Below are 25,608 nucleotides of genomic sequence, written 5' to 3'. Positions count from 1 at the left end.
ATCCCACCATGATCAGCACCAACACCAGCAGCACCAGGCACACCAGCAGCACCAACAACACCAACCTTCTCCGCAATCAACTGATGCTGCACAGGACACAGGGCATCAGCACCCGACAACATTGCTGCCCGGGAGGTCAGGGATGGCCTCACCATGACCAGATTTACTTCACTTGACGCTGTACACCCTGGCTGCCATATGATGCACCAGGTTGGCACCACCCCACACCAACACCATAAAGCATCCCTACAATGACCAAGCCATTCCTTTCACACTCATCACCATTGCGGTGGTTACCGTTATGTCTCACTATTCACTGCAACTCACTAAGCCACTTCCAAAGGTGCACACACATCTGTCCAAGAATGCAAAGTGTTGAAAATAAAGGTTTCAATGTTTGACACCACATTAACAGAAACTTTACATGAACATTGTATAAAAGTGCCTACCCTTGCGTGTTGTTAGTTGGTATGATTGCACTAGGATGAGTGTGAGGGGTGGCTAGTGAGATGGGGATGTGATAATGTAGATAGAGAGGGGTGGGTGGAGGTGCAAGGTAAGTTGGTGTGAGTAAGAATGTGCAGGAGTAGGGTAGGGAAGGCAGAGTGATGGGGATGTGATGAGTGGCACAGCAGGATGAGGTTGAGTGTGGCTTTGTACTAGCGTTTCGTGATCTACTGAGATCATTGAAACGTTTGTGGCACTGCACCCAGGTCCTCCTGATCACATCCCTGTTTGTACCCTCCTGTGCAATGTGCAACCAGGCTGTGTTGATTTCCTGGGGTGGTCTCTTCCGCCCATGGGAAGGGAAGAGAAACTCCCTGCGTGCTGTGACTCCCTCCATAAGCATATGGAGGGAGTCATGGGAGAGCCTGGGTGCAGCCCTGAACCTCTGTGCAGTGCTTGTCAGTGTCTGTAGCACCTCAATGTTGTAGAACACTAACAGCACAAATGTCAAAATAAATTTGGCCATGGTCCCTTTAAGGAAACCGGTTGATGACGCGTCATCAAATGACGCATTAGCAAATGACGTCACCAGACTTGCTTCGTCTAATTGACCGGGAAACTCGCTGGGCGGGCTTAACAAGCCCAATCACGGGAAATTCATTTCAGAGGCCGGGATGGAGACAGCAGCGGGGTCACCACCCGCCACCGACCTCGCCCGCCACAGACCTGCCGAGGTTCATAAAATCATGGCCCAAGTCTCAGTGGGTTCACCCGTCCCAAAAAGAGTGGGCTAACAACACAGAATAGCCACTATTGCAGCAACGAGAATGGCAGTAGTTTTAAACACTATGCCGAGTGTTCTTCAAGTGGTAATAAACCTTAGATGGTAATTGGGCTTAGTGCATGTAAATCAATGGTCTTAAAACTCAGAAAATAGCACACGTGCTAATGTTAAGCGACCTAATTGGTATTATTAAGTTCGTAACCCATTACACATTGTCAATTCCGTACTGAAAATTGCATGTTGACTGTTGGTGCCAGCCAGTGTGCTGATGTCTGCTCAGCACAGAATAGTCAATAAGATTAACGCATAGGAACAGGAGTAGGCCATTCAGCCCCTCGAGTCTGTTCCACTATTCTAGTAGATCAAGGCTGATTTCTACTTCAATTCCATTTATCTGCCCTTGCTCCAACTCCCTTCACACAATTCCTTATCAAAAATCTGTCAATATCAGTCTTGAAAATTTCTATTGCTACAAAGTCCACAGCCTTTTGGGGAGCAAGTTCTAGATTCCCACTACTCTTTTTGTGAAAAAAAATGCATTTTAAAGAAAGAAAAAGACTTGCATTTATATAGCGCATTTCACAACCACCAGACGTCCCAAAGCGCTTTACAGCCAATGAAGTACTTTTTGAAATGCACATTTCAATTTGATTCAATTTTAAGCACCTCAATTTGATCACTCCTGAACCTTCTAAACTCAAGGGAATACAAACCAAGTTTGTGCAACTAGTCTTCATAATTTAACCTTTTAAGCTCCAGTGTCATTCTGGTGATATGTACTGTACCCCTCCAAGGCCAATATATCCTTCCTGAGGTTCGGAGCCCAAAACTGAACACTCTACTTCAGGTGGGGTCTACCCAAGGCTCTCTACAACTGAAGCATACCTTCTTGTATTTCAGTCCCCTTGAGATAAAGGCCAACATTCCATTGGCACACCAATCAGAAAATCTCATTCATATAAAAAATGATTTAAGTATGGTTTCTCTATGTAATAAATGTATTGTTTCATACAGTTAAAGTCAGGGAAGTGGTTTAAATCTCTTTATTCTTCAACATTTATCCAGAGCAAATATAACTAATTATCTTACCAAACATCACTGGAGATATCATTACAGTTTCTCTGCCACTGAACTTCCTTAGTGGCTTTCAAAATATACAGAGAGAATGTGCAAACATAAGGAAGTCCACGTTTCAAATGCTAAAATGAATACAGGTTCTAAAAAGTTGAAAAAATTAAAACAACCAGTCCTGTTCAATGCGATGACTAGACAAACTTGCCTACTTGTGGCAGAATATTTTCTTTATGTAACAACCAACTAACTTCTGTGGTCTCTCCTGATATTCTTTAAGCACTTCATGGGAGCTGCTAATTTGATCACCTTGCAGTCGGTCCAGCAGGGTCACACACACCACTGTACCTGCACAGAGAGAAGGTCGAGTTAGACGGCTAGTAAACTATTCTTTCATTGACACTGATGCCATGCTGAGCTCCTCATATCACAAATCCCACTATAAATGGCTGATGCACAGCAATAGATTTCAATGTGAGTAGTCTGCGCCAAAGCCCCAGATCCACAGTCTGCATTATCTGTTCACTCTTTTTAAGCTACAGGAATGGCTAATGGTAGCTGCTGCAATGTACCTTAAAAATCCCCAAATGGATCAAGGAGTAAATGCATAGTATAGTGCTGTACTGCACTATACCAACCACAGAGCCACTGGGGAATTACCAAGATTAGAGGAGCAATAGAGACAGCAGATCAATTTAATGAGGTGAAATCGTGTTTACTTTGGCCACAAGTAATTAAAATCAGGTGATTCAAAACGACCTAAGGTAAGCAGCAGGGGTTCGAAAATGGATATAAGTACATGTGCCTGTGTTGGAGTGGAATGTTTTAGGAAAATTGGAAGGGAGTGGAGTCAGAAAGAGGTGAAACTTGGGTTTTAATTATGAAATAAAGGGGCACGATGACGGGTGAGAAATGGATAGAATCAAGGTTTGAGGAGTTGCCATGAATATTGCAGTTTAGAGCAAGAATAGAAAGCAGCGGATAGTGCACGTCCAGTTTTAGGTGTGTTGGAGTCTTTATAAGGTTGTGAATACTCAGGTTGTACTTGATAATTCATCATGTCAAAGGAGAGAAGAGAAAGAAGAGGTAAGGGGAGTAAATACTTCCTCTCCCATTGTTATATAGAGGTTTCTTTATAGTTTGAATCCCATGTGCACCGCTGGTAAGACCCATTATCCCCCTTGCTGTCTCTGCCTGTTCTCAAGTTGAAGCCATCAGTCTTTGAACATAACAGCATAAGAAATAGGAGCAGGAGTAGGCCAATTGGCCCCTCGAGCCTGCTCCACCATTCAATAAGATCATGGCTGATCTGATCCTAACCTCAAATCTTCTATCACTGTGCATCCACCCGAACCCATGTGATCTCCCGGGAGAGGCGAAAAACCAGATAAAGACCCAATGGCCAATTTGGGAGAAAAAAATCTGGGAAATTCCTCTCCGACCCATCTAGGCGATCGAAATTCTTCCAGGAGATCACTTTGTCCCTATATTTTCTACAGTACTTACCTTCTGTAAAGGCGATCTCCACCCCAGCCAGGAACAGGAATAAAACCATCTCCTGAAATCTAACACAGAATTAGAACACAGTAGGAGCAGAACCAGGCTACACGGCCCCTGGGCCCACTCCACTACCCACAGGGCCATGACCATTCCGAACCTAGACTCATGTCCAATTTCCTGCCCGCTCCCCATAACCCTTAATTCCCTTTACTTCTAGGAAACTATCTATTTCTGTTTTAAATTTATTTAATGATCAAACTGGGAAACATTTTGCCTGGTGTAAGAGGTTGCCATATGATGGAAGACAATGTAAACTTCTGAGCAGTTTGAGAACATTGAACTTGGCTTGCTTAGACCCAAGATTCTTCAGCAGCCTTTTTGAAAGAGCTAAGCAATTTTCCATCAGGAAGAGGAGTAGAATAAGAAGTGGGTTTGCTCCTGTCTTTGAAAGCACTTGGGAGGGGGCGGGCGGGGGGAGAATGGGAAATGGGAAATGAGAAAAAGAAACAACTAAAACTTAAAAAGATCAACTAAAGAAAGAATTGTGTGTGCTTGTACATTTGGCCAGTCTCTGAGCCTCACTCCTGCTCCATCAATGTTTCATTAAATTGGCACCTATAAAGGGTCGAAACTGGGATCTTCCTGATCTGCATGACTCAGTACCACTTACAAGGTGTCTTTATCTTCTGAGCTATTAGGAGAGGCTTAGAGACTGAATTTTATTCTCTTTGTAGTCTTCAGGGGGAAAAAAGCATTTTTAGAGTTCACAATATTGATCTGAAATGCATTTTACAGTTCATAATATTGATCTAAAATGCATTCTATGACATGTGACCACCAGCCAGACACAGCATACTGGGTGGCAGGCAGCAGCTCAAATTGTGACATATTGTTGGGAGTAGTCAGTTGCGATCAATTAGGGGATTATAAACAGCAGTCAGCCCAAAGCAACCAGATGGAAAATGCAAGGAATTCCACACAGCTCTAGCAGAAAGAAACTCAATAGCTAATTTACTGTTGGAGGAAAGAAGTTTGTCAAGAACAGCATGTGAAATTATAAACTGTAGAGTATCTATGACAGAAGAGAGATTGGTAAAAGCACATTTATGGTAAGCTTTGTATTCTGTCTCAGGAAAATACAAGTACTGACTAACTGATTTAGTTAAAGGAGGAGTGGTTTACTTCTACAGTTTTAGTACTTTGAGCTGAAGAGCAAGAGTCTTGTAGCTTTCCACATCCCAGTGTGAAGAGAAGTGTCCATGGAATGGAAAGGCTGTTGACATTTTATGAATGTTATTTGTCTGAATCATCAAAAGTTAGGCACAATTGTAAGATTATTTGTGACTATTATTCTAATACTGAAATACACTGCTTGGCCTGCATTCGAGGATTAATTGGCTGGCAATATCAATAGTACAATTATGGCACAAAAGCACAGTAGTTGCTTAATTTCAACTACATTTATGTCTGCAGTTAAAAACATAGAAACATAGAAGATAGGAGCAGGAGTAGGCCATTCGGCCTCTCGAGCCTGCTCCGCCATTCAATGCGATCATGGCTGATCATCCAAATTCAGTACCCTGTCCCTGCTTTCTCCCCATATCCCTTGATCCCCTTAGTCTTAAGAAATATATCTAACTCCTTCTTGAATATATTTAATGAACTGGCCTCAACTGTCTTCTGTGGTAGAGAATTCCACAGGTTCACCACTCTCTGGGTGAAGAAATTCCTCCTCATCTCAGTCCTAAATGGCTTACCCCTTATCTTTAGACTGTGACCCCGGGTTCTGGACTCCCCCGCCAACGGGAACAGCCTTCCTGCATCTAGTCTGGCTAGTCCTGTTAGAATTTTATAAGTTTAAATGAGATCCCCTCTCATTCTTCTAAACTCTAGCGAATATAAGCCTAATTGACCCAATCTCTCTTCATACGTCATTCCTGCCATCCCAGGTATCAGTCTGGTGAATCTTCGCTGCACTCCCTCCATGGCAAGAACATCCTTCCTCAGATAAGGTGACCAAAACTGCACACAATACTCAAGGTGTGGTCTCACCAAGGCCCTGTACAACTGCAGCAAGACATCCTTGCTCCTGTACTCGAATCCTCTCGCTATGAAGGCCAGCATACCATTTGCCTTCTTAACCGCCTGCTGCACCTGCATGCTTACCTTCAGTGACTGGTGCACAAGGACACCCAGGTCTCGTTGCACTTCCCCTTTTCCCAATCTATTGCCGTTCAGATAATAATCTGCCTTCCTGTTTTTGCCACCAAAGTGGATAACCTCGCATTTATCCACATTATACTGCATCTGCCCAATCGCCCAACCTGTCCAAATCATACTGGAGTTTCTCTGCATCCTCCTCACAGCACACACGCCCACCCAGCTTTGTGTCGTCTGCAAACTTGGAGATATTACATCTAGTTCCCTCGTCTAAATCATTAATATATATTGTGAATAGCTGGGGTCCTAGCACCGATCCCTACAGTACCCCACTAGTCACTGCCTTCCACTCGGAAAAAGACCCGATATTCCAACTCTTTGCTTCCTGTCTGCCAACCAGTTTCTATCCAAGTCAGTACCTTACCCCCCAATCCCATGTGCTTTAACTTTGCACGCTAGTCTCTTATGCGGGACCTTATCGAAAGCCTTCTGAAAGTCCAAATACACCACATCCACTGGTTCTCCCTTATCTATTCTACCAGTTACATCCTCAAAAAATTCCAGTAAATTATTCAAGCATGATTTACCTTTTGTAAATCCATGTTGACTTTGTCCAATCCTGTCACTGTTTTCCAAGTGCTCTGCTATTACATCTTTTATAATGGACTCTAGCATTTTCCCCACTACCGATGTCAGGCTTACCAGTCTATAATTTCCCGTTTTTTCTCTGCCACCTTTTTTAAATAGTGGGGTTACATTAGCTACCCTCCAGTCCATGGGCACTGTTCCAGAGTCTATAGAATTTTGGAAGATGACCGGCAATGCATCTACTATTTCTAGGGCCACTTCCTTAAGTACCCTAGGATGTAGATTATCAGGCCCTGGGGATTTATCGGCCTTCAATCCCGTCAATTTCCCTAACACCATTTCCCTACAAATACTGATTTCATTCAGTTCCTCCCTCTCATTAGACCCTATGTTCCCCGACATCTCTGGGAGTTTATTTGTGTCCTCCTTTGTGAAGACAGAACCAAAGTATGTATTTAATTGGTCTGCCATGTCTTTGTTCCCCATTATAAATTCCCCTGATTCTGACTGCAAGGGACTTATGCTTGACTTTACCAATCTTTTTCTCTTCACATATCTATAGAAGCTTTTACAGTCAGTTTTTATGTTCCCTGAAAGCTTACTCTCATACTCTATTTTCCCCCTCTTAATTAATCCCTTTGTCCTCCTTTGCTGAATCCTAAACTGCTCCCAATCCTCAGGTTTGCTGCTTTTTCTGGCCAATTTATATGTCCTCTCCTTGGCTCTTATGCTATCCCTAATTTCCCTTGTTAGCCAATGTTGAGTCACCTTTTTTGTTTTATTTTTATGCCAAACAGGGATGAACAAATTCTATAGTTCATCCATGCGATCTTTAAATGTTTGCCATTGCCTATTCACCGTCAACCCTTTAAGTAACATTCCCCAATCCATCCTAGCCAACTCGCGCCTCATATATGGGTACTACTCCTACTGAGCCACCTGACCAACCAGCCTGTGGGTTTGCTTATTAACTCTTCATTATATGATGATTGCTTCTGATATGTTTAGATTCTATCCTTACATGTTCAACACTTGGGGATTTTAGGATTCTTTTAGTTGTGTCATCATGTCAGCTTGTGCACATCAGGACAGGCGACAAGTGTTTTCTGCCTGCTGCAGCTCAGCTAACCTTAAAAAGAACATTATCATACTTTAAAGAAATTAAGATTAATTTCAACAGTATATTTAAAAACCACTAAGGTTAGAATCTAGAATATACAACCAGATATTTTAAAACCATGAGTTCTCACTTTCTCCTTTTTTGCATTCTTCTTGCTCAGAAAAATAATAAAACTTGTTTTGTTTGTAAGCCAAAATTTGTGGAAATACTACAATACATCACCTTATTAACTGGGTGCAGTCATCCAACCCACAATATGATAAAATAATGGGTGGTCTGCACAGAGTGGTCATAAACAGAGTGAACTTAAACACGGTGTTAAAGTTGGGAATTTGGAGAGTGGAAGTCTCTGGTAAGTACTGGGTGAGTACTAGGTGTAAAAAGTGAAATTTAGTTTAACATTTTGAATTTAACTTAGAACTTTAAAAACTGTAAAATAAACTGTAGTTAACAGAAACTGCCTGTCAGTGGTAGTTAACTGTCAATCAGCTGTAAGTGTTTGTCTGAATAGTTGCTAATTACTGTGAGCAGGAAGCTGAGTCATCACTTGTAACTTCGGTGTGGCTCAAAGGTGTATAAAAGTAACTACTGTATCTGATTATGCATGGAGTGGTTTGCACAGAGTGCACTTAAACAGAGTGTTAAAGTTGGGAATTTGGAGAGTGGGAATTTGGAGCACAGGGGAGGTGGTGCTGCTGCTGCTTTTAGCCTCCAATACTTGTAGTGGGTTGTGTTACAAAAATATTTAATTTAATCTACCGGTAACTTAAACTAGATCTAGTAATTAGTTAAACAACTAAACTATAAGCTAATTAATTAAATATGTAAACATATTAATTAATTAAATAAATAAATAAAACCAGGTTATATAGGGATGGCTGTGCAGATGGTGTGCCGCAACTGCAGGATGTGGGAGTTTGTGGAGAGCATCGCAATTCCAGATGACCATGTCTACTGGAAGTGTCTGCATCTTGAGAAACTTCAGCTCAAAGTTGTTGAGCTGGAGTCTGAGGTGCAGATGTTGCGGGGCAGCAGGGAGGGGGAAAGTTACCTGGACACTTCGATCCAGGAGGCAGTCACACCCCTTAGGTTAGGTAGTGGTACAGGTCTGGTTAGTGGTCAGGGACAGGAGGGTGTGACTGTGACTCAGGCAGGTAAGGGGACCCCAAGTAGAGTGCTGGAGGAGCCTCAGTCTTTGCCCTTATCCAACAGGTACGAGGCTCTTGCTGTCTGTGTGCAGGCAGGCAAAGTCTGCGGGGTGGATGAGCAAATTGACCACGGCACCGTGGTACAGGAGACCATTCAGGTGGGGGAGTGAAAAGGAATGATGTAGTGGTAGGGGACATTGTGGTCAGGGGGATAGATACTGTTCTCTGCAGCCACGACCGGGAGTTCTGAATGTTGTGTTGGCTGCCCGGTGCAAAGGTTAAGGATATCTCTTCGCGGCTGGAGAAGAATTTGGAGTGGGAGGGGGAGGATGCAGTTGTCGTGATCCACGTAGGAACCAATGACATAGGCAGAACTCGGAATGAGGTTCTGCTGAGAGTTTGAGGAGCGAGAGTACAAATTAAAATGCAGAACCTCAAAGGTAATAATCTCTGGATTACTACCTGAGCCACGTGCAAATTGGCATAAGGACATGCAGATCAGAGGGTTAAATATGTGGTTCAAAGAGTGGAGTGGGAGGAAGGGGTTTCAATTCATGGGAAGAGGGAGCTGTTCTGTTGGGACAGGCTCCACTTAAACCAGGCTATGCTAGTGTTCTGGCGAATCAAATAACTAAGGCTGTCGATAGGGCTTTAAACTAAAAGGGGGGCAGAGGAGGGGTCAGGAAATTTAGAAATCTAAAGAGAAAAGTCAAGGCAATGGAGCAGTGTAGCGATTTGGGTAAAGATAAGCAGAGTGTGACAGGAAGGGACAGAGCGTTTAACGGTAATAGTGCTTCAGCAAATAAGGTGAAAGCAGGAAATAATGGTAAAATGTTAAAATTAAAGACTCTTTATCTGAATGCACAAAGCATTCGTAACAAGATAGACAAATTAGTGGCACAAAGAGAGATAAATGGGTTTGATCTAATAGCCATTACAGAGACGTGGTTGCAAGGTGACCAAGGTTGGGAACTAAATATGCCAGGGTACTTGACATTTCAAAAAGACAGACAGAATGGAAAAGGAGGGGGAATGGTAGCCCTGATAATAAAGGATGACATAAGGACAGTAGTGAGAAAGGATCTTGGCTTGGTAGATCAGGAAGTAGAATCAGTATGAGTGGACATAAGAAATAATAAGGGGCAGAAAACACAGGTTGGAATAGTTTATAGCCTCCGAGCTATACCGTTGGATAGAGTATTAATCAAGAAATAATAGGAGCTTGTAAAAAGGTAATGCAATAATCGTGGGGGATAATCTTCATATAGACTATGTAAATCATCTTGACAAAGGTAGTCTGGAAGACGAGGTCAAGGAATTCATTCAAGACAGTTTCCTAGAACAATACGTTATGGAACCAACCAGGGAATAGGCTACTTTAGATCTTGTATTGTGTAATGAGACAGGGTTATTTAGTAATCTCATAGCAAAGGATCCTTTGGGGAAGATTGATCATATGATAGAATTTCACATTGACTTTGAGCATGAAATATTTTAAGTCCAAAACTAGAGTCTTAAACTTAAATAAAGCCAATTACATAGGTATGAGGGGTGAGTTGGCTATGATAGATTGGGAAATTACATTAAAAGGTGTGATGGTAGATAAACAGTGGCTAACATTTAAAGAAATATTCTCAACAAATATACATTCCATTGAGAAATAAAAACTCCATAGGAAAAGTGATCCATCTGTGGATAACTAAAGAAGTTAAGGATAGTATTAAATTAAAAGAAGAGGCTTATAATGTTGCGAATAATAGTAAACCTGAAGATTGGGAGAGCATTAGAAACCAACAAAGGATGATCAAAAAATTGATTAAAAAGGGAGATAATAGAATGAGGGTAAACTAGCAAGAAATATAAAAACAGATTGTAAGAGCTTCTACAAGTAAGTAAAAAGGAAGAGAGTAGCAAAAGTAAGCATTGGTCTCTTAGCATTGAGAAAGGAGAAATTATAGCGGGGAATAAGGAAATGGCAGAGACTTTAAACAAATATTTTGTATCTGTCTTCACAGTAGAAGACATAAAAAGCATACCCAAAATAGTGGGGAACCAAGGGGCTAATGAGAGTGAAGAACTTAAAATAATTAATACCAGTAGAGAAAATGTACTTGAGAAACTAATGGGAGTAAAAGCCGACAAATCCCCTGTACCTAATAGTCTACATCCTAGGGTTCTAAAAGAGGTGCCTGCAGAGATAGTGGATGCATTGGTTGTGATCTTCCAAAATTCCCTAGATTCTAGAATTGTCCAAGCAGATTGGAACTTAGCAAATGTAACCCTGCTATTCAAGAAAGGAGGGAGAGAGAAAACAGGGAATTACAGGCCAGTTAGACATTGGGGAAATGCTGGAATCCATTATTAAGGAAATGGTAACAGGGCACTTAGGAAATCATAATATGATTAGGCAGAGTCCACATGGTTTTATGAAAGGGAAATCGTGTTTAACAAATTTATTGGAGTTTTTTGAAGATGTAACTAGCAGGGTAGATAAAGGGGAACCAGTGGATGTAGTATATTTGGATTTCCAAAAGGCATTCGATAAGGTGCCACATAAAAGGTTGTTACGCAAGATAAGGGCTCATGGGGTTTGGGGTAATATATTAGTATAGAGAATTGGTTAACAGACAGTAAACAGAGTAGGAATAAATGGGTCATTTTCAGGTTGGCAGGCTGTAACTAGTAGGACGGCGCAAGAATCAGTGCTTGGGCCTCAGCTATTTACATTCTATATTAATGATGACTTGGATGAAGGGACCAAGTGTAATGTATTCAAGTTTTCTGATGATACAAAGCTAGATGGGAAAGTAAGTTGTGAGGAGGACACAAAGAGCCTGCAAAGAGATATAGTCAGGTTAAGTGAGTGGTCAATAAGATGGCAGATGAAGTGTAATACAGGAAACTTTGGTTTATCCGGAGGTTGTATGTCCGGAAACCTCGATCTAATGGCAGAAATCAGCAGCCGTTTTGTTAGGTTTTTTTTCTTCTCCTAGCATTTTTTTTTTCTTCTCCTAGCATTTTTTTTAAAGAGCAGTCTCTGGAAAGCCTCTCTGAAGCTGTTGCTAAGCTACAGAGACGCTTCCAAGGTACGGGCCGACTGTTTACAAGCTGTTGCTAAGCAACAGTGTTTGTTGTCAGATACGGAGATGAAAACCTCCGTATCCTTCAACATTAGCGCTGGTCTGTCCGGAAGTTTTCATAGATCGGCATCACGCCGGTGCCGGATATCGCGAAGTTTCCTGTATGGGGAAATTTAAGGTTATTCACTTTGGTAGGAAGAATAGAAAAACAGAATATTTTTTAAATGATGAGAAACTTAAATGTTGGTGTTTGGATAGATTTAGGTGTCCTCTTACAGGAAACAGTTAGCATGCAGGTACAGCAAGCAATTAGGAAGGCAAATTGCAAGGGGGTTGGAGTACAAGAGTAAGGAAGTCTTGTTACAATTGTACAGGGCTTTGGTAAGACCACACCTGGAGTACAGTGGACAGTTTTGGCCTCCTTATCTGAGGAAGGATATACTTGCCTTAGAGGCGGTAGAACCACGGTTCACCATATTGATTCCTGGGATGACAGGGTTGTCCTATGAAGAGAGATTGAGTAGACTGGGCCTATACTCTCTGGAGTTTAGAAGAATGAGAGGTGACCTCATTGAAACATATAAGATTCTGAGGGGGATTGACAGGGTAGATGCTGAGAGATTGGTTCCCCTGGCTGGAGAGTCTAGAACTAGAGGGCAAAGACTCAGGATAAGGGGTTGACTATTTAAGACTGAGATGAGGGGGAATCTCTTCACTTGGAGGGTTGTGAACCCTTGGAATTCTCTACCCCAAAGGGCTGTGGCTGCTGAATCATTGAGTATATTCAAGGCTGAGATAGATAGACTTTGGGACTGTAGGGGATTCAAGGGATATGGAAATCAGGTGGGAAAGTGGAGTTGAGGTCAAAGATCAGCCATGATCTTGTTGAATGGTGGAGTAGGCTCGAGTTCCTAATTGTTATATTCTTATGTTCTTACACATAAAAAGCGCACACATAACATTGCTATTATGTTGACCAGACATTTGAAAATCTTGACACAATCTTAATATTTTCAGATATTTTGACAAGATTAATATGTTAATTTATCTATACAATGTATCAAAAGAGAGAAAGCATGTTAATTTGTGATTGTTCTAATAGCATGTCTCTCAGAGATAGATCTGACTTTGATTGTATCTTTCTCTGCAGTTTTTTAATGAAACTAAAAAAGTGGCAATAAACTGAATACCTAAGGTGCTTCTCAAGTACTACAGTATTTTTATACTTATTTTTCAATGGGGTGCATTATGACCTTATGGCAAAATAAAGCCTAGGAATGTGCATATTAGTTATCATGGACACAAAGTTTAATCCTACGAGCCTAGACTGGACAAATGGCTCCCTTACAACCACCAGAAAAAAAGTGTTGGTCAAATTCTTTATATAGGTTGAAGAGTTTTGGTTAAAAGCACAACTAAAGGCTATAAATATGGACACTACCTTATGATGACTGAATTACGTTCAATTCTGCTTTTATTACAATATTCCAAGATTTTTATGGGTGTTTTATGGATGAAAACCAAAAGCTAGTGCTTTTGGTTATAAGGATGAGTACAGATACAGATGATGAAATAGTCTATAGTAAATAATGGTTCTAGCCTTGCTGAGACCATGGAAACACCACCTGTGAATTCTAATTGGACAGGATTGAATAATGTAGATTTTATTGGGTTAATCTTTAAGGGTCATAGAGATATTCCACAACACTTCACCTTCTTGGAAGTTTTACTTGTTTTCAGCCCAGTCGGGAGTTTGAATAAATTGGGCAGAATCCACAATACTGCAAACTCTAAATGGTCTGTTGACAACAGCAGGTTTGAAGGGCAGAATGGCCATTTTTCATTCCATTCTTGATAAATATGAGGCAAGAGATAATATGAATTTTAGACTTTACTTGTTAATACTAATCCAGACCAATGCATTGTGCTGTGTCGTGCCATGGTGTGGTAGGACATGGTTTCAGATCAAGGGAAGATGAGTTGCCCTTATGTTACTTGAAAACCAGCTAGGAAGCTGATCATGTTGGTGAACCCTCTGATTCAAATCTCTGTGTGCCTCTGGCATGCTGTACACATTAGGACATGTATCAAACACTGATTATGTGGGTTGGGGTTGGGTGGGAAGTTAGTGTTAAAAATCTCAATGCAGACCCCAACCCGCCCACTTCCAGTTTTAATGGAGGCGGGCAGCCAACCCGCTGCCAGGAGGAGGGTCACCCATTTAGATATTATAATGAGGCTGGCATGCTTCAGATTTAACCACCATTTTAAATTTAACTGTGGCTGGTCGGGTTTCGAAAGGCCTCTGGAAACCAGACAGCTAATGGAAGGCGAGGACTGCTGGATCCAGAAGGTAAGTGCCTTTACGCTTACCTCCTGGATCCAGCATCCCTAGCTCCCCCCCCAGCGATTGGACACCCTCCTTATGGCTTCCGATTTCCCTTCCCGCCCCCCACCACTCCGGCCTCCGATCGCCTTCCTGGCCTCTCCGCCCCCACCGATGATCTCTCTCTGCCTCACCCCACCTCAATCAGACACTGGACCCCAATATTCACTCCTGTCCCCCAGCCAATCATCCTCCACTGCCCCCCCCCCCCCACCCCGATCCTCAAGTTCAGCCCCCCTGATGCTCGAGTCCGGCCCCATGATGCTCGAGTCTGGCCCCCCGATCAGTCCCCAGCCCCATTCGATCCCTCCTCTCTGCGGCCTAGTGCCGCAGGCCTACCCGCCCACAACCAGCCAGCCTCTCCATTTGGCTGGCTGTGGGTGGGGAAAAAGAGGTTTCAAATGAAAATCAGGCCCTGCCATCCCGCCCCCCCCCTCCCCCACTCCAAATTCCGGCCATGGATTCAGTTTAGGTCAGAGATCCAGATGAGGAGTAATTCTCTTACTTAGCTGCTAAATTCAGGAATTGAAACTGAAGCTAAAAGGGTTGCTGGTTGGTGCAGTAGCTTAGACACTGACATTTTCCCTCAGGTCTATGTTCAATTCCAGTCCAGATATATGGATGAAAGTTTCTTCTGTCTGGGCATCTCTGTTTCCTTGTTTCACTACACAATACTGTTAAGGGCAGAGAAGGGGAGGAATTTCTGAAGTGTGTTTGGGAGAATTTTCTTGATTGGTATATTTCCCGCCCAACGAGGAAGGAGTCATTGCTGGATCTAATCCTGGGGAATGAAGTGGGTCAAGTGGAAAATGTCACAGTTGGAGAGCATCTTGGGAATAGTGATCATAATATCATAAGGTGTAGATTAGATTAGTTATGGAGAAGGACAAGGAGCAATCTGGAATTAAAATACTTAACTGGAGGAGGGCTAATTTCAGCAAATTGAGGAGGGATCTAGCCTGGGTAAATTGGAGTCAAAGATTGGCAGGCTGAAATGTAATGGAGCAATGGTCAGCCTTTAAAGAGGAGATGGTTCGGGTACAGTCTATGTACATTCCTACAAGGGGGAAAGGGAGGGCAACCAGAACCAGAGCTCCCTGACGACTGAGTTGGAGAGTAGGATGAAGCAGAAAAAGGGGGTATATGATAATACAAGGAAGAATCAGGCTGAATATTAAAAAGTACAGAGAAGTGAAAAACGAAATATGAAGGGCAAAAAGACAGTACGAGAATAGATTGGCGGCTAACATAAAGGGGAATTGAAAGTTCTTCTATAGGCATATTAACAGTAAAAGGGTTGTCAGAGAAGCAGTGGAGCCGATTAGGGACCAAAATAGAGAACTATTGGTGGAGGCAGAAGGCATGGCTAAGGTACTAAATGTGTACTTTGCATCAGTGTTTACCAAGGAAGAGGACTTTGCCAAAGCTATGGTAAATGAGGAGGTTGCTGGGATACTGGATGTGATAAAAATAGATAGAGGAGGTACTAGACAGGCTGGCGGTAATTAAAGTAGATCAGTCATCCGGTCCGGATGGGATGCATCCTAGGTTACTGAGGAAAGTAAGGGTAGAAATTGCAAAGGTGCCGGTCACAATCTTCCAATCCTCCTTGGATACAGGGGTGGTGCCAAAGGACTGGAGGATTACAAATGTTAAACCCTTGTTCAAAAAAGGGGAGAAGGATAAGCCTGGCACTTACAGGCCAGTCAGTTTAATGTCAGTGGTGGGAAACTTTTAGAAACAATAATCCGAGCAAAAATTAACAGCCACTTGGACAAGCATGGACTAATAAAGGAGAGCCAGCACAGATATGTTGAGCAAATTCTGTTTGGCTAACTTGATTGAGTTTTTCGATGAGGTAACAGAGAGGGTGGATGAGGGCAGTGCAGTTGATGTTGTGAATATGGACTTTCTAACGGTGTTTGATAAAGTACCACATACTAGATTTGTTAGCAAAAATGAAGCCCATGTGATAAAAGGGGCAGTAGCAGTATGGATACAAAGTTGGCTAAGGGATAGAAAACAGAGTTGTGGTGAATGGCTGTTTTTCGGACTGGAGGGAGGTATACAGTGGCGTTCCCCAAGGTTCAGTACTAGGACCACTACTGTTTTTGATATACATTAATGACTTGGACTTGGAAGTACAAGGCACAATTTCAAAATTTGCAGATGACACAAAACTTGGAAGTGTAGCAACTAGTGAGGAAGATAGTAATAGACTTCAAGAAGACAGAGACAGACTGGTGGAATGGGCGGACACATGGCAGATGAAATTCAATGCAGAGAAGTGTGAGGTAATAGATTTTGGTAGGAAGAATGAGGAGAGACCATACACACTAAATGGTACAATTTTAAAAGGAGTGCAAGAAGAGAGACCTGGGGGTTTTGTGCACAAATCTTTGAAGGTGGCAGGACAGGTTAACAAAGCATATGGGATATGGGATCCTAGGCTTTATAAAGAGGCATAGAATACAAAAGCCAGGAAGTTATGCTAAACCTATATAAAACAATAGCTCGGCCCCAGCTGGAGTATTGTGTCCAATTCTGGGCACCACACTTTAGGAAGGACGTGAAGGCTTTGGAGAGGGTACAGGAGAAATCTGCTGGAATGGTTGGTTCCAGGGATGAGGGCTTACAGTTACGTGGATAGACTGGAGAAGCTGGGGTTGTTTTCCTTGGAGCAGAGAAGGCTAAGAGGAGATTTGATATTGTTTAAAATCATTAAGGATTTCGAGAGTAAATAGAGAAACTTTTTCCAATGGCTGAAGGGCACAGATTTAAGGTGATTGGCAAAAGAAGCAAAGGCAACATGAGAAAACTTTTTTACGCAACGAGTGGTTAGGATTTGGATTGCACTGTCTGATAGGGTGGTGGATACAGGTTTAATAGTAGCCTTTGAAAGGGAATTGGATAAATACTTGCAGGAGAAAAAATTGCAGGGATATGGGGAAAGAGCAGGTGAGTGGGACTAACTGCGTTGCTCTTCGAAAGAGCTTGCGCAGACTCAATGGGCCGAATGGCCTCCTTCTGTGCTGTATTTTGCTATGATTTTATGAAAACTGCTCCTAAATTGTCAATCTCAGTCAGACAGGCCACAGGATCGCTAATGTCATAGAGTCATAACAGCTCAAAGGAGGTCATTCGGTCCATTGAGTCCGTGCTGGCTCTCTGTAGAGCAATCCAGTCAGTCCCATTCCCCTGCACTATCCCAGTAGCCCTGCAAGTTTATTTCCTGCAAGTGCCTATCCAGTCTCCCCTTGAAAACATTGAGTGTCGCTGTTTCCACCACTTCCGTCGGCAGTGATTTCAGGTCCTCACCACTCGCTGCATAAAAAAGTTTTCCCTCACATCCCCCCTGTATCTCTTGCCCAAAACCTTAAATCTGTGTCCCCTAGTCCTTGTACCATCAACTAGTGGGAACAGCCTTTCCCCGTCTAGCCTATCCAGACCCGTCATAATCTTGTACACCTCTATCAAATCACCCCTCAACCTCCTTTGCTCTAATGAAAACAAATCCAGCTTCTCCAACTTGTCCTTGTAGCTAAGATCCCCCATCCCCGGAACCATTCTGGTAAATCTCCTCTGCACCCTCTCAAGGGCCTTCACATCCTTCCTAAAGTGTGGTGACCAGAACTGGACGCAATACTCCAGTTGTGGCCTAACCAGCGCTTTATAAAGGTTCAGCATAACTTCTCTACTTTTGTACTCAATACCTCTATTTATGAAGCCCAAGATCCCATATGCTTTGCTAACCACTCTCTCAATATGTCCTGCCACCTTCAGGGACCTATGCACATTAACTCCCAGGTCCCTCTGTCCCTGCACACTCTTTAAAACTGTGCCATTAAGTGTATATTGCCTCTCCCTGTTCCTTCTGCCAAAATGCATCACCTCACACTTCTCTGTATTAAGTTCCATCTGCCCATTCTGCTAGCCTTTCTATGTCCTGCTGCAGTTGATTGGTATCATCCTCACTGTTTGCCACACCCCCAAGTTTGGTGTCATTGGCAAATTTAGAAATTCTACTCTGTATTCCAATATCCAGGTTATTTACATATATCAAAAAAAGCAGTGGCCCCAGCACTGACCCTTGGGGAACAGCACTGACACTTGGGGAACACCACTGTCTACCATCCTCTAGTCTGAAAAACAGTCATTTACCACAACTCGCTGTTTTCTGTCCTTAAGCCAATTCCTATCCAAGCTGCCACTCACCCACCTATTCCATGAGCCTCAATTTTGTTAACCAGCCTTCTATGTGGTACTTTGTCAAACGCCTTCCTAAAATCCATGTAGACAACATCCATTGCATTCCCTTCATCAATCCTCCCTATTAGTTCATCAAAAAATTCAATTAGATTAGTTGAACACAATCTGCCTTTTACAAATGGTAAAGTCACACTAGTGTAGCTGCGGGAGAATCTCTTTTGACTTTGGAGCAGAGCAGAGGGAGCCTCACTCTGCATCTAACTAAATCAGTCTTGTCCAATACATTTGCCATTTGGGAATCCAGATGTGGCTAATTGTATTTCTGATTAGTAAATAAAAACTGAGTAAGACATTATTGTTGGGCTTGTGATCTCAATACTCATATTCGCATAGCATATGCATGTGCACTTTAACCTTTTTGTTTGTTTGTTGGTAAAATAGTAAGACAAAAAGCAGAATGTGTGTTTATTGATTGTTGAGTGCTTTAATTCCTTTGTTACTGAATGGTGGTAGATGTTTAGTGAGTAAATATACACATGTGAAGTACACGGACCTGTATTGTATGAGTGCATGTAGCTAAAACGGTATTGTCATAGCTACACCTATGGCTAGTCAGCAATTTCTGTTGGACAACACTGAACTAGGAGTAACAACAGAAAATGCTGGAAAAACTCAGCAGGCCAGGCAGCATCCGTGGAGAGAGAAACAGAGTTAACGTTTCAGGTCTGGAACCCTTCATCAGAACTCGAAAAAGCTGGATATGTAACAGATATTAAGCAGGTGCAGAGACAGGAGGGCATTGAAGGAACATACTGTGCTTTTGAAAGAGGCAGGAAAGGTAAAATGTTGCAAATGGGAATGGCAAAATCATACAGCATGAAAAATGGGGGCAGGGGTTATAGTGCGTCGGCGGGAATTTCAGCGGCAGCAGCGGGGCTATAAAAGGCTCCAGAGACCCAGGTAGGCCTCAGTGCGTCAGCGGGAATTTCAGCGGCAGCAGCGGGGCTATAAAAGGCTCCAGAGACCAGGTAGGCCTCAGTGCGTCGGCGGGAATTTCAGCGGCAGCAGCGGGGCTATAAAAGGCTCCAAGAGACCAGGTAGGCTTACCAGTCTCCGAACTCGGAACTCAAAGGGAAGGAGAGAGGTAAAAATTAATCGAAGTGTGACGTCACCAGAAAGCTGGTTGGTGAGTACTTTTCCTGCCCTTATAAACCTTTATAAGTTGGTAAGTTCAATTAAATAGAGGTGTGAAATTCATCATCTAGAATCGGGGCAGAGGGTATTTAAAAATAATAATAATAAATTTAATTAATTACATAGAATGGGAGAGCAGGTGATGTGTTACTGCTGCAATATGTGGGAGCTGGTGGACACCATTGATGTTCACAGTGATTACATTTGCATTAAGTGTTGGCTGCTCGAGGAACTCCGGCTCCGTGTTGATCAGCTGGAGTCTGAGCTTCAAACACTGCGACACATCAGGGAGGGGGAGAGTTACCTGGACTTTGTGTTCCAAGAAGTAGTCACACCAATTAGATTAACTAATTCAGATGTAGTCCGTGGTTAGGGACAGGAGGGTGTGATTATGAGTGAGGCAGGTACGGGGATCCAGGAGGTAGTGTTGGAGGAGCCGCAGCCCTTGCTCTTGTCCAACAGGTTCGATGCTCTTACTCCCTGTGAGGACGGGAACGGGGACTGCAGGGAGGATGAGCAACCTGGCCACAGCACTGTGGAACGAGGGGCCATTCAAGTGGGGGGAGTAAAAAGAAATGTTGTAGTGGTAGGGGATAGTATCATTAGGGGGATAGATAGGGTTCTTTGCAGTCGAGAACGAGAGTCCCGAAGGCTGTGTTGCCTGCCCGGTGCCAGGGTTAAGGACATCTCCTCTGGGCTGGAGAGAAACTTGGAGTGGGAGGGGGAGGATCCAGTTGTCGTGGTCCATGTTGGTACCAATGACATAGATAGGACAAGGAAAGAGGTTCTGCTGAGGGAGTATGAGCAGCTAGGGGCCAAATTAAAAAGCAGAACCACAAGGGTAATAATCTTTGGATTACTACCTGAGCCACGAGCAAATTTGGCTAGGGTAAATAAAATCAGAGAGTTAAATGCGTGGCTCAAAGGCTGGTGTGGGAGAAATGGGTTTTGCTTCTTGGGACACTGGCACCAGTACTGGGACAGGCGAGAGCTGTTCCGTTGGGACGGACTTCACTTGGCCAGTGCTGGGACTAGAATCCTGGCGAATCGAATAACTAGGGCTGTAGAGAGGGCTTTAAACTAATTAGTGGGGGGGAGGTTTCAAGAGAGCGAAAAATAAAAATGTCAGCGGAGAAGGCAATAGAGCAAGGTAGCAGTGGGGGAATTAAAAACCAGAGCATGTCAGGAAGGGACAGAATATATAAAGATAAAGGTAAAGTAGTAAAGGGGGTAAAAGCAAGAATAAATTGTCACAAAACATATTTAAAAGTTCTTTATCTGAATGCATGCAGCATTCGTAACAAAATAGACGAGTTAACGGTACAAATAACTACACATGGGTATGATCTGGTGGCCATTACAGAAACATGGCTGCAAGGTGACCATGACTGGGAACTAAACATCCAGGGGTATTTGACAATTAGGAAGGACAGACAGGAAGGAAAGGGAGGTGGCGTGGCTATGTTAATAAAGGATGGAATCACTGCAATAGTGAGAAATGATATTGGGTCAAAGGATCAGGATAGTGAAACAGTTTGGGTGGAGATAAGGAATAACAAGGGGAAAAAGCCACTAGTGAGCGTAGTCTATAGGCCTCCTAACAGTTGCAACTCTATTAGTCGGAGTATAAATCAGGAAATAGTTGGGGCTTGTAATAAGGGAACAGCTATAATCATGGGAGATTTTAACTTTCATATTGACTGGACAAATCAAATTGGGCAGGGCAGCCTTGAGGAAGAGTTCATAGAGTGCATTAGGGACGGGTTCCTTGAGCAGTATGTTACTGAACCAACCAGGGGGCAGGCAATCTTAGATCTGGTCCTGTGTAATGAGACAGGATTAATAAAAAATGTCCTAGTAAAAGATCCCCTTGGAATGAGTGACCATAACATGGTTGAATTCCAAATTCAGTTGGAGGGTGAGAGAGTTGGATCTCAAACCAGCGTACTAAGCTTAAATAAAGGAGACTATGAAGGTATGAGAGCAGAGTTGACTAAAGTCGACTGGGAAAATAGATTAAGGTGTAAGATGGTACATGAGCAGTGGTGTACATTCAAGGAGATATTTCACAACTTTCAAGAAAAATATATTCCACTGAGGAAAAAGGGGCATAAAAGAAGACAGCCATCCATGGCTAAGTAAAGTAATAAAGGATAGTATCCGACTGAAAACAAGGGCATTTACAGCCAAATCTAGTGGGAGGATAGAAGATTGGGAAGCATTTAAAAGCCAGTAAAGAATAACTAAAAGATTAATTAAGAAAGGGAAGATAGATTATGAAAGTAAACTAGCAAAAAATATAAAAACAGATAGCAAGACTTTCTACAGTTATATACAAAGGAAAAGGGTGGCTAAAGTCCCTTAGAGGACGAGACCGGGAAATTAGTAGTGGGGAACATGGAGATGGCAAAAACGCTGAACAAATATTTTGTATCAGTCTTTACAGTAGAGGACACTAAAAATATCCCAACACTGGACAAACAGGGGGCTGTGGGGGGGAGGAGCTAAACACGATTAAAATCACTAAGGAGATGGTACTCGGTAAGATAATGGGACTTAAGGCGGATAAATCCCCTGGACCTGATGGCTTACATCCTAGGGTCTTGAGAGAAGTAGCGGTAGGGATTGCGGATGCATTGGTGGTAATTTTCCAAAACTCCCTGGATTCAGGAAAGGTCCCAGCAGATTGGAAAACTGCTAATGTAACGCCCTTATTTAAAAAGGGAGGTAGACAAAAGGCTGGAAACTATAGACCAGTTAGCCTAACATCTGTGGTTGGTAAAATGTTGGAGTCCATTATTAAGGAAGCAGTAACAAGACATTTGGATAAGCATAATTTAATCGGACAGAGTCAGCATGGTTTTATGAAGGGGAAGTCATGTTTGACAAATTTGCTCGAATTCTTTGAGGACGTAACAAACAGGGTGGATAAAGGGGAACCAGTGGATGTGGTGTATTTGGACTTCCAAAAGGCATTTGACAAGGTGCCACACAAAAGATTACTGCACAAGATAAAAAATCACGGGATTGGGGGTAATATACTGGCATGGGTGGAAGATAGGCTATCTAACAGAAAACAGAGAGTTGGGATAAATGGTTAATTCTCGGGTTGGCAATCAGTAACTAGTGGTGTTCCGCAGGGGTCAGTGCTGGGACCCCAACTCTTTACAATCTATATTAACAATTTGGAGGAGGGGACCAAGTGCAACATATCCAAGTTTGCCGACGATACAAAGATGGGAGGGAAAGCAGTGAGTGAGGAGGATATAAAAAACCTGCAAAAAGACATAGACAGGCTAAGTGAGTGGGCAGAGATTTGGCAGATGCAATATAATGTTGGAAAGTGTGAGGTTATGCACTTTGGCAGGAAAAATCAAAGAGCAAGTTATTATCTAAATGGAGAGAAACTGCAAAGTGCTATAGTACAAAGGGATCTGGGGGTCCTGGTGCATGAAACACAGAAGGTTAGTATGGAGGTACAGCAGGTGATCAGGAAGGCCAATGGAATCTTAGCTTTTATTGCAAGGGGGATGGAGTATAAAAGCAGGGAAGTCTTGCTTCAGTTATACAGGGTACTGGTGAGGCCACACCTGGAATACTGCGTACAGTTTTGGTTTCCATATTTAAGAAAAGATATACTTACTCTCGAGGCAGTTCAGAGAAGGTTCACTCGGTTGATTCCGGAGATGAGGGGGTTAACTTATGAGGAAAGGTTGAGTAGGTTGGGCCTCTACTCATTGCAATTCAGAAGAATGAGGGGCGATCTTATCGAAACATATAAGATTGTGAGGAGGCTTGATCGGGTGGATGCAGGGAGGATGTTTCCATTGATGGGTGAGACTAGAACTAGGGGGCATAATCTTAGAATAAGGGGCTGCCCTTTCAAAACTGAGATGAGGAGAAACTTCTTCACTCAGAGGGTAGTAAATCTATGGAATTTGCTACCTCAGAGAGCTGTGGAAGCTGCGACATTAAATAAATTTAAAACGGAGATAGACAGTTTCCTAGCTGATTAGGGAATTAGGGGTTAGGGGGAGCGGGCAGGGAAGTGGACGTGAGTCTAGGTTCAGATCAGCCATGATCCTATTGATTGGCGGAGCAGGCCCGAGGGGCCGTATGGCCTACTCCTGCTCCTACTTCTTATGTTCTTATAGTTTGAAATTGTTGAACTCAATGTTGAATCCAGAAGGCTTTAAAGTGCCTAATCGAAAGATGAGGCACTGTTCCTCGAGCTTACGTTGAGCTACATTGGAACAATGTAATAGGCCGAGGACAGAGGGATCAGAGTGGGAGTGAAGCGGTGAATTAAAGTGACAGGCGACTGGAAGCTCAGGGGTCACCCTTACGGACTGAACGGAGGTGTTCCGCAAAGCAGTCGCCCAATCTGCGTTTGGTCTCCCCAATGTAGAGGAGACCGCATCGTGAGCAGTGAATACAGTATACTAAATTGCAAGAAGTACAAGTAAATCATTGTTTCACCTGGAAGGGATGTTTGGGGTCCTGGACAGTGAGAAGGGAGGAGGTAAAAGGGCATGTGTTGCATCTCCTGCGCTTGCACGGGAAGGTGCCAGGCGAAGGGGAAGGGCTGTTAGGGGTGATTGAGGAGTGGACCAGGGTGTCGCGGAGGGAGCGGTTCCTTCGGAATGCTGAAAGGGGAGGTGAGGGGAAGATGCATTTGGTGGTGGGATCACGTTGGAGGTGGCGGAAATGGCGGAGGATGATCCGTTGAATGTGGAGGCTGGTGGGGTGAAAGGTGAGGACAAGGGGAACCCTATCATGGTTCTGGGAGGGAGGGGAAGGGGTGAGAGCAGAAGTGCGGGAAATGGAACGGACACGGTCAAGGGCCATGTCAACCGCAGTTGAGGGGAATCCTCGGTTGAGGAAAAAGGAAGACATGTCGGAAGCACTGGTATGGAAGGTGGCATCGTCAGAACAGAGGCGGCAGAGGCGGAGAAAGTGGGAGAATGGAATAAAGTCCTTACAGGAAGCGGGATGGGAGGAAGTGTAGTCCAGGTAGCTGTGGGAGTCGGTGGGCTTGTAGTGGATGTTTGTCGAAAGCTGATCGCCAGAAATGGAGACGGAGAAGTCAAGGAAGGGAAGAGAAGAGTCAGAGATGGACCGTGTGAAGGTGAAGGAAGGGTGGAAATTGGAAGTAAAGTGAATGAACTTATCAAGTTCAGGGCGAGAGCAGGAGACTGCACCGATACAGTCATCGATGTACTGGAAAAAGAGGTGAGGGAGGGGAATAACAACAGAAAATGCTGGAAAAACACAGCAGGCCAGGCAACATCCGTGGAGAGAAATTAGAGTCGACGTTTCGGGTGAACCCTTTTTCAAAACTGGGTGAGGGAGGGGACCTGAGTAGGACTGGAACAAAGAATCTTCCACATATCCCATGAAAAGGCAGGCATAGCTAGGGCCCATGCAGGTTCCCATAGCAACACCTTTAATTTGGAGGAAGTGAGTGGAGTCAGAGGAGAAGTTGTTCAATGTGAGAACAAGTTCAGCCAGGCGGAGGAGGGTGGTGGTGGATGGGGACTGGTTGGGCCTCTGTTCAAGGAAGAAGCGGAGTCCCCTCAGGCCATCCTGGTGGGGGGATGGAGGTGTAGAGCGATTGGACGTCCATAGTGAAAAGGAGACTGTTGGGGCCAGGAAACTGGAAACTGTTAAAGTGACGGAGGGCGTCGGAAGAGTTGCGAATGTAGGTGGGAAGAGACTGGACAAGGGGAGGAAAAATAGAGTCGAGATAGGAAGAGATAAGTTCCATGGGGCAAGAACAGGCTGAAACAATGGGTCTACCAGGGCAGTCCTGTTTGTGGATCTTGGGAAGGAGGTAGAAGCGGGCTGAACTAGGAGTGCTAGTTGCTGACACTGAGATCCTAAAATAGGAAATGCTCCAGCACAAACATCCCTCACTTTAA

The 25,608-nt window shown here is 43.5% G+C and overlaps 1 protein-coding gene across 1 annotated transcript in view; it reads right to left on the bottom strand.

The window, feature by feature from the left end:
* Positions 1–2,258: 2,258 nt before the first annotated feature.
* Positions 2,259–25,608, bottom strand: part of LOC147117749 (uridine phosphorylase 1-like) — a 110,389-nt gene continuing 87,039 nt past the window's right edge. The window contains exon 8 of the mRNA XM_085988991.1: positions 2,259–2,650. Within this exon, the coding sequence (XP_085845117.1) occupies positions 2,511–2,650 (140 nt within the window). The 3' untranslated portion in view covers positions 2,259–2,510. The remainder of the gene's footprint in view (positions 2,651–25,608) is intronic.

This window comes from Somniosus microcephalus, chromosome 5 (assembly GCF_052327205.1).
Source record: "Somniosus microcephalus isolate GS21.2 chromosome 5, FLI_Smic_1.0, whole genome shotgun sequence".
NCBI classification, from domain to species: domain Eukaryota; kingdom Metazoa; phylum Chordata; class Chondrichthyes; order Squaliformes; family Somniosidae; genus Somniosus; species Somniosus microcephalus.
The sequence above is the reverse complement of the archived record's forward strand: the minus strand, read 5'-3'. Positions and strand labels throughout refer to the sequence as shown.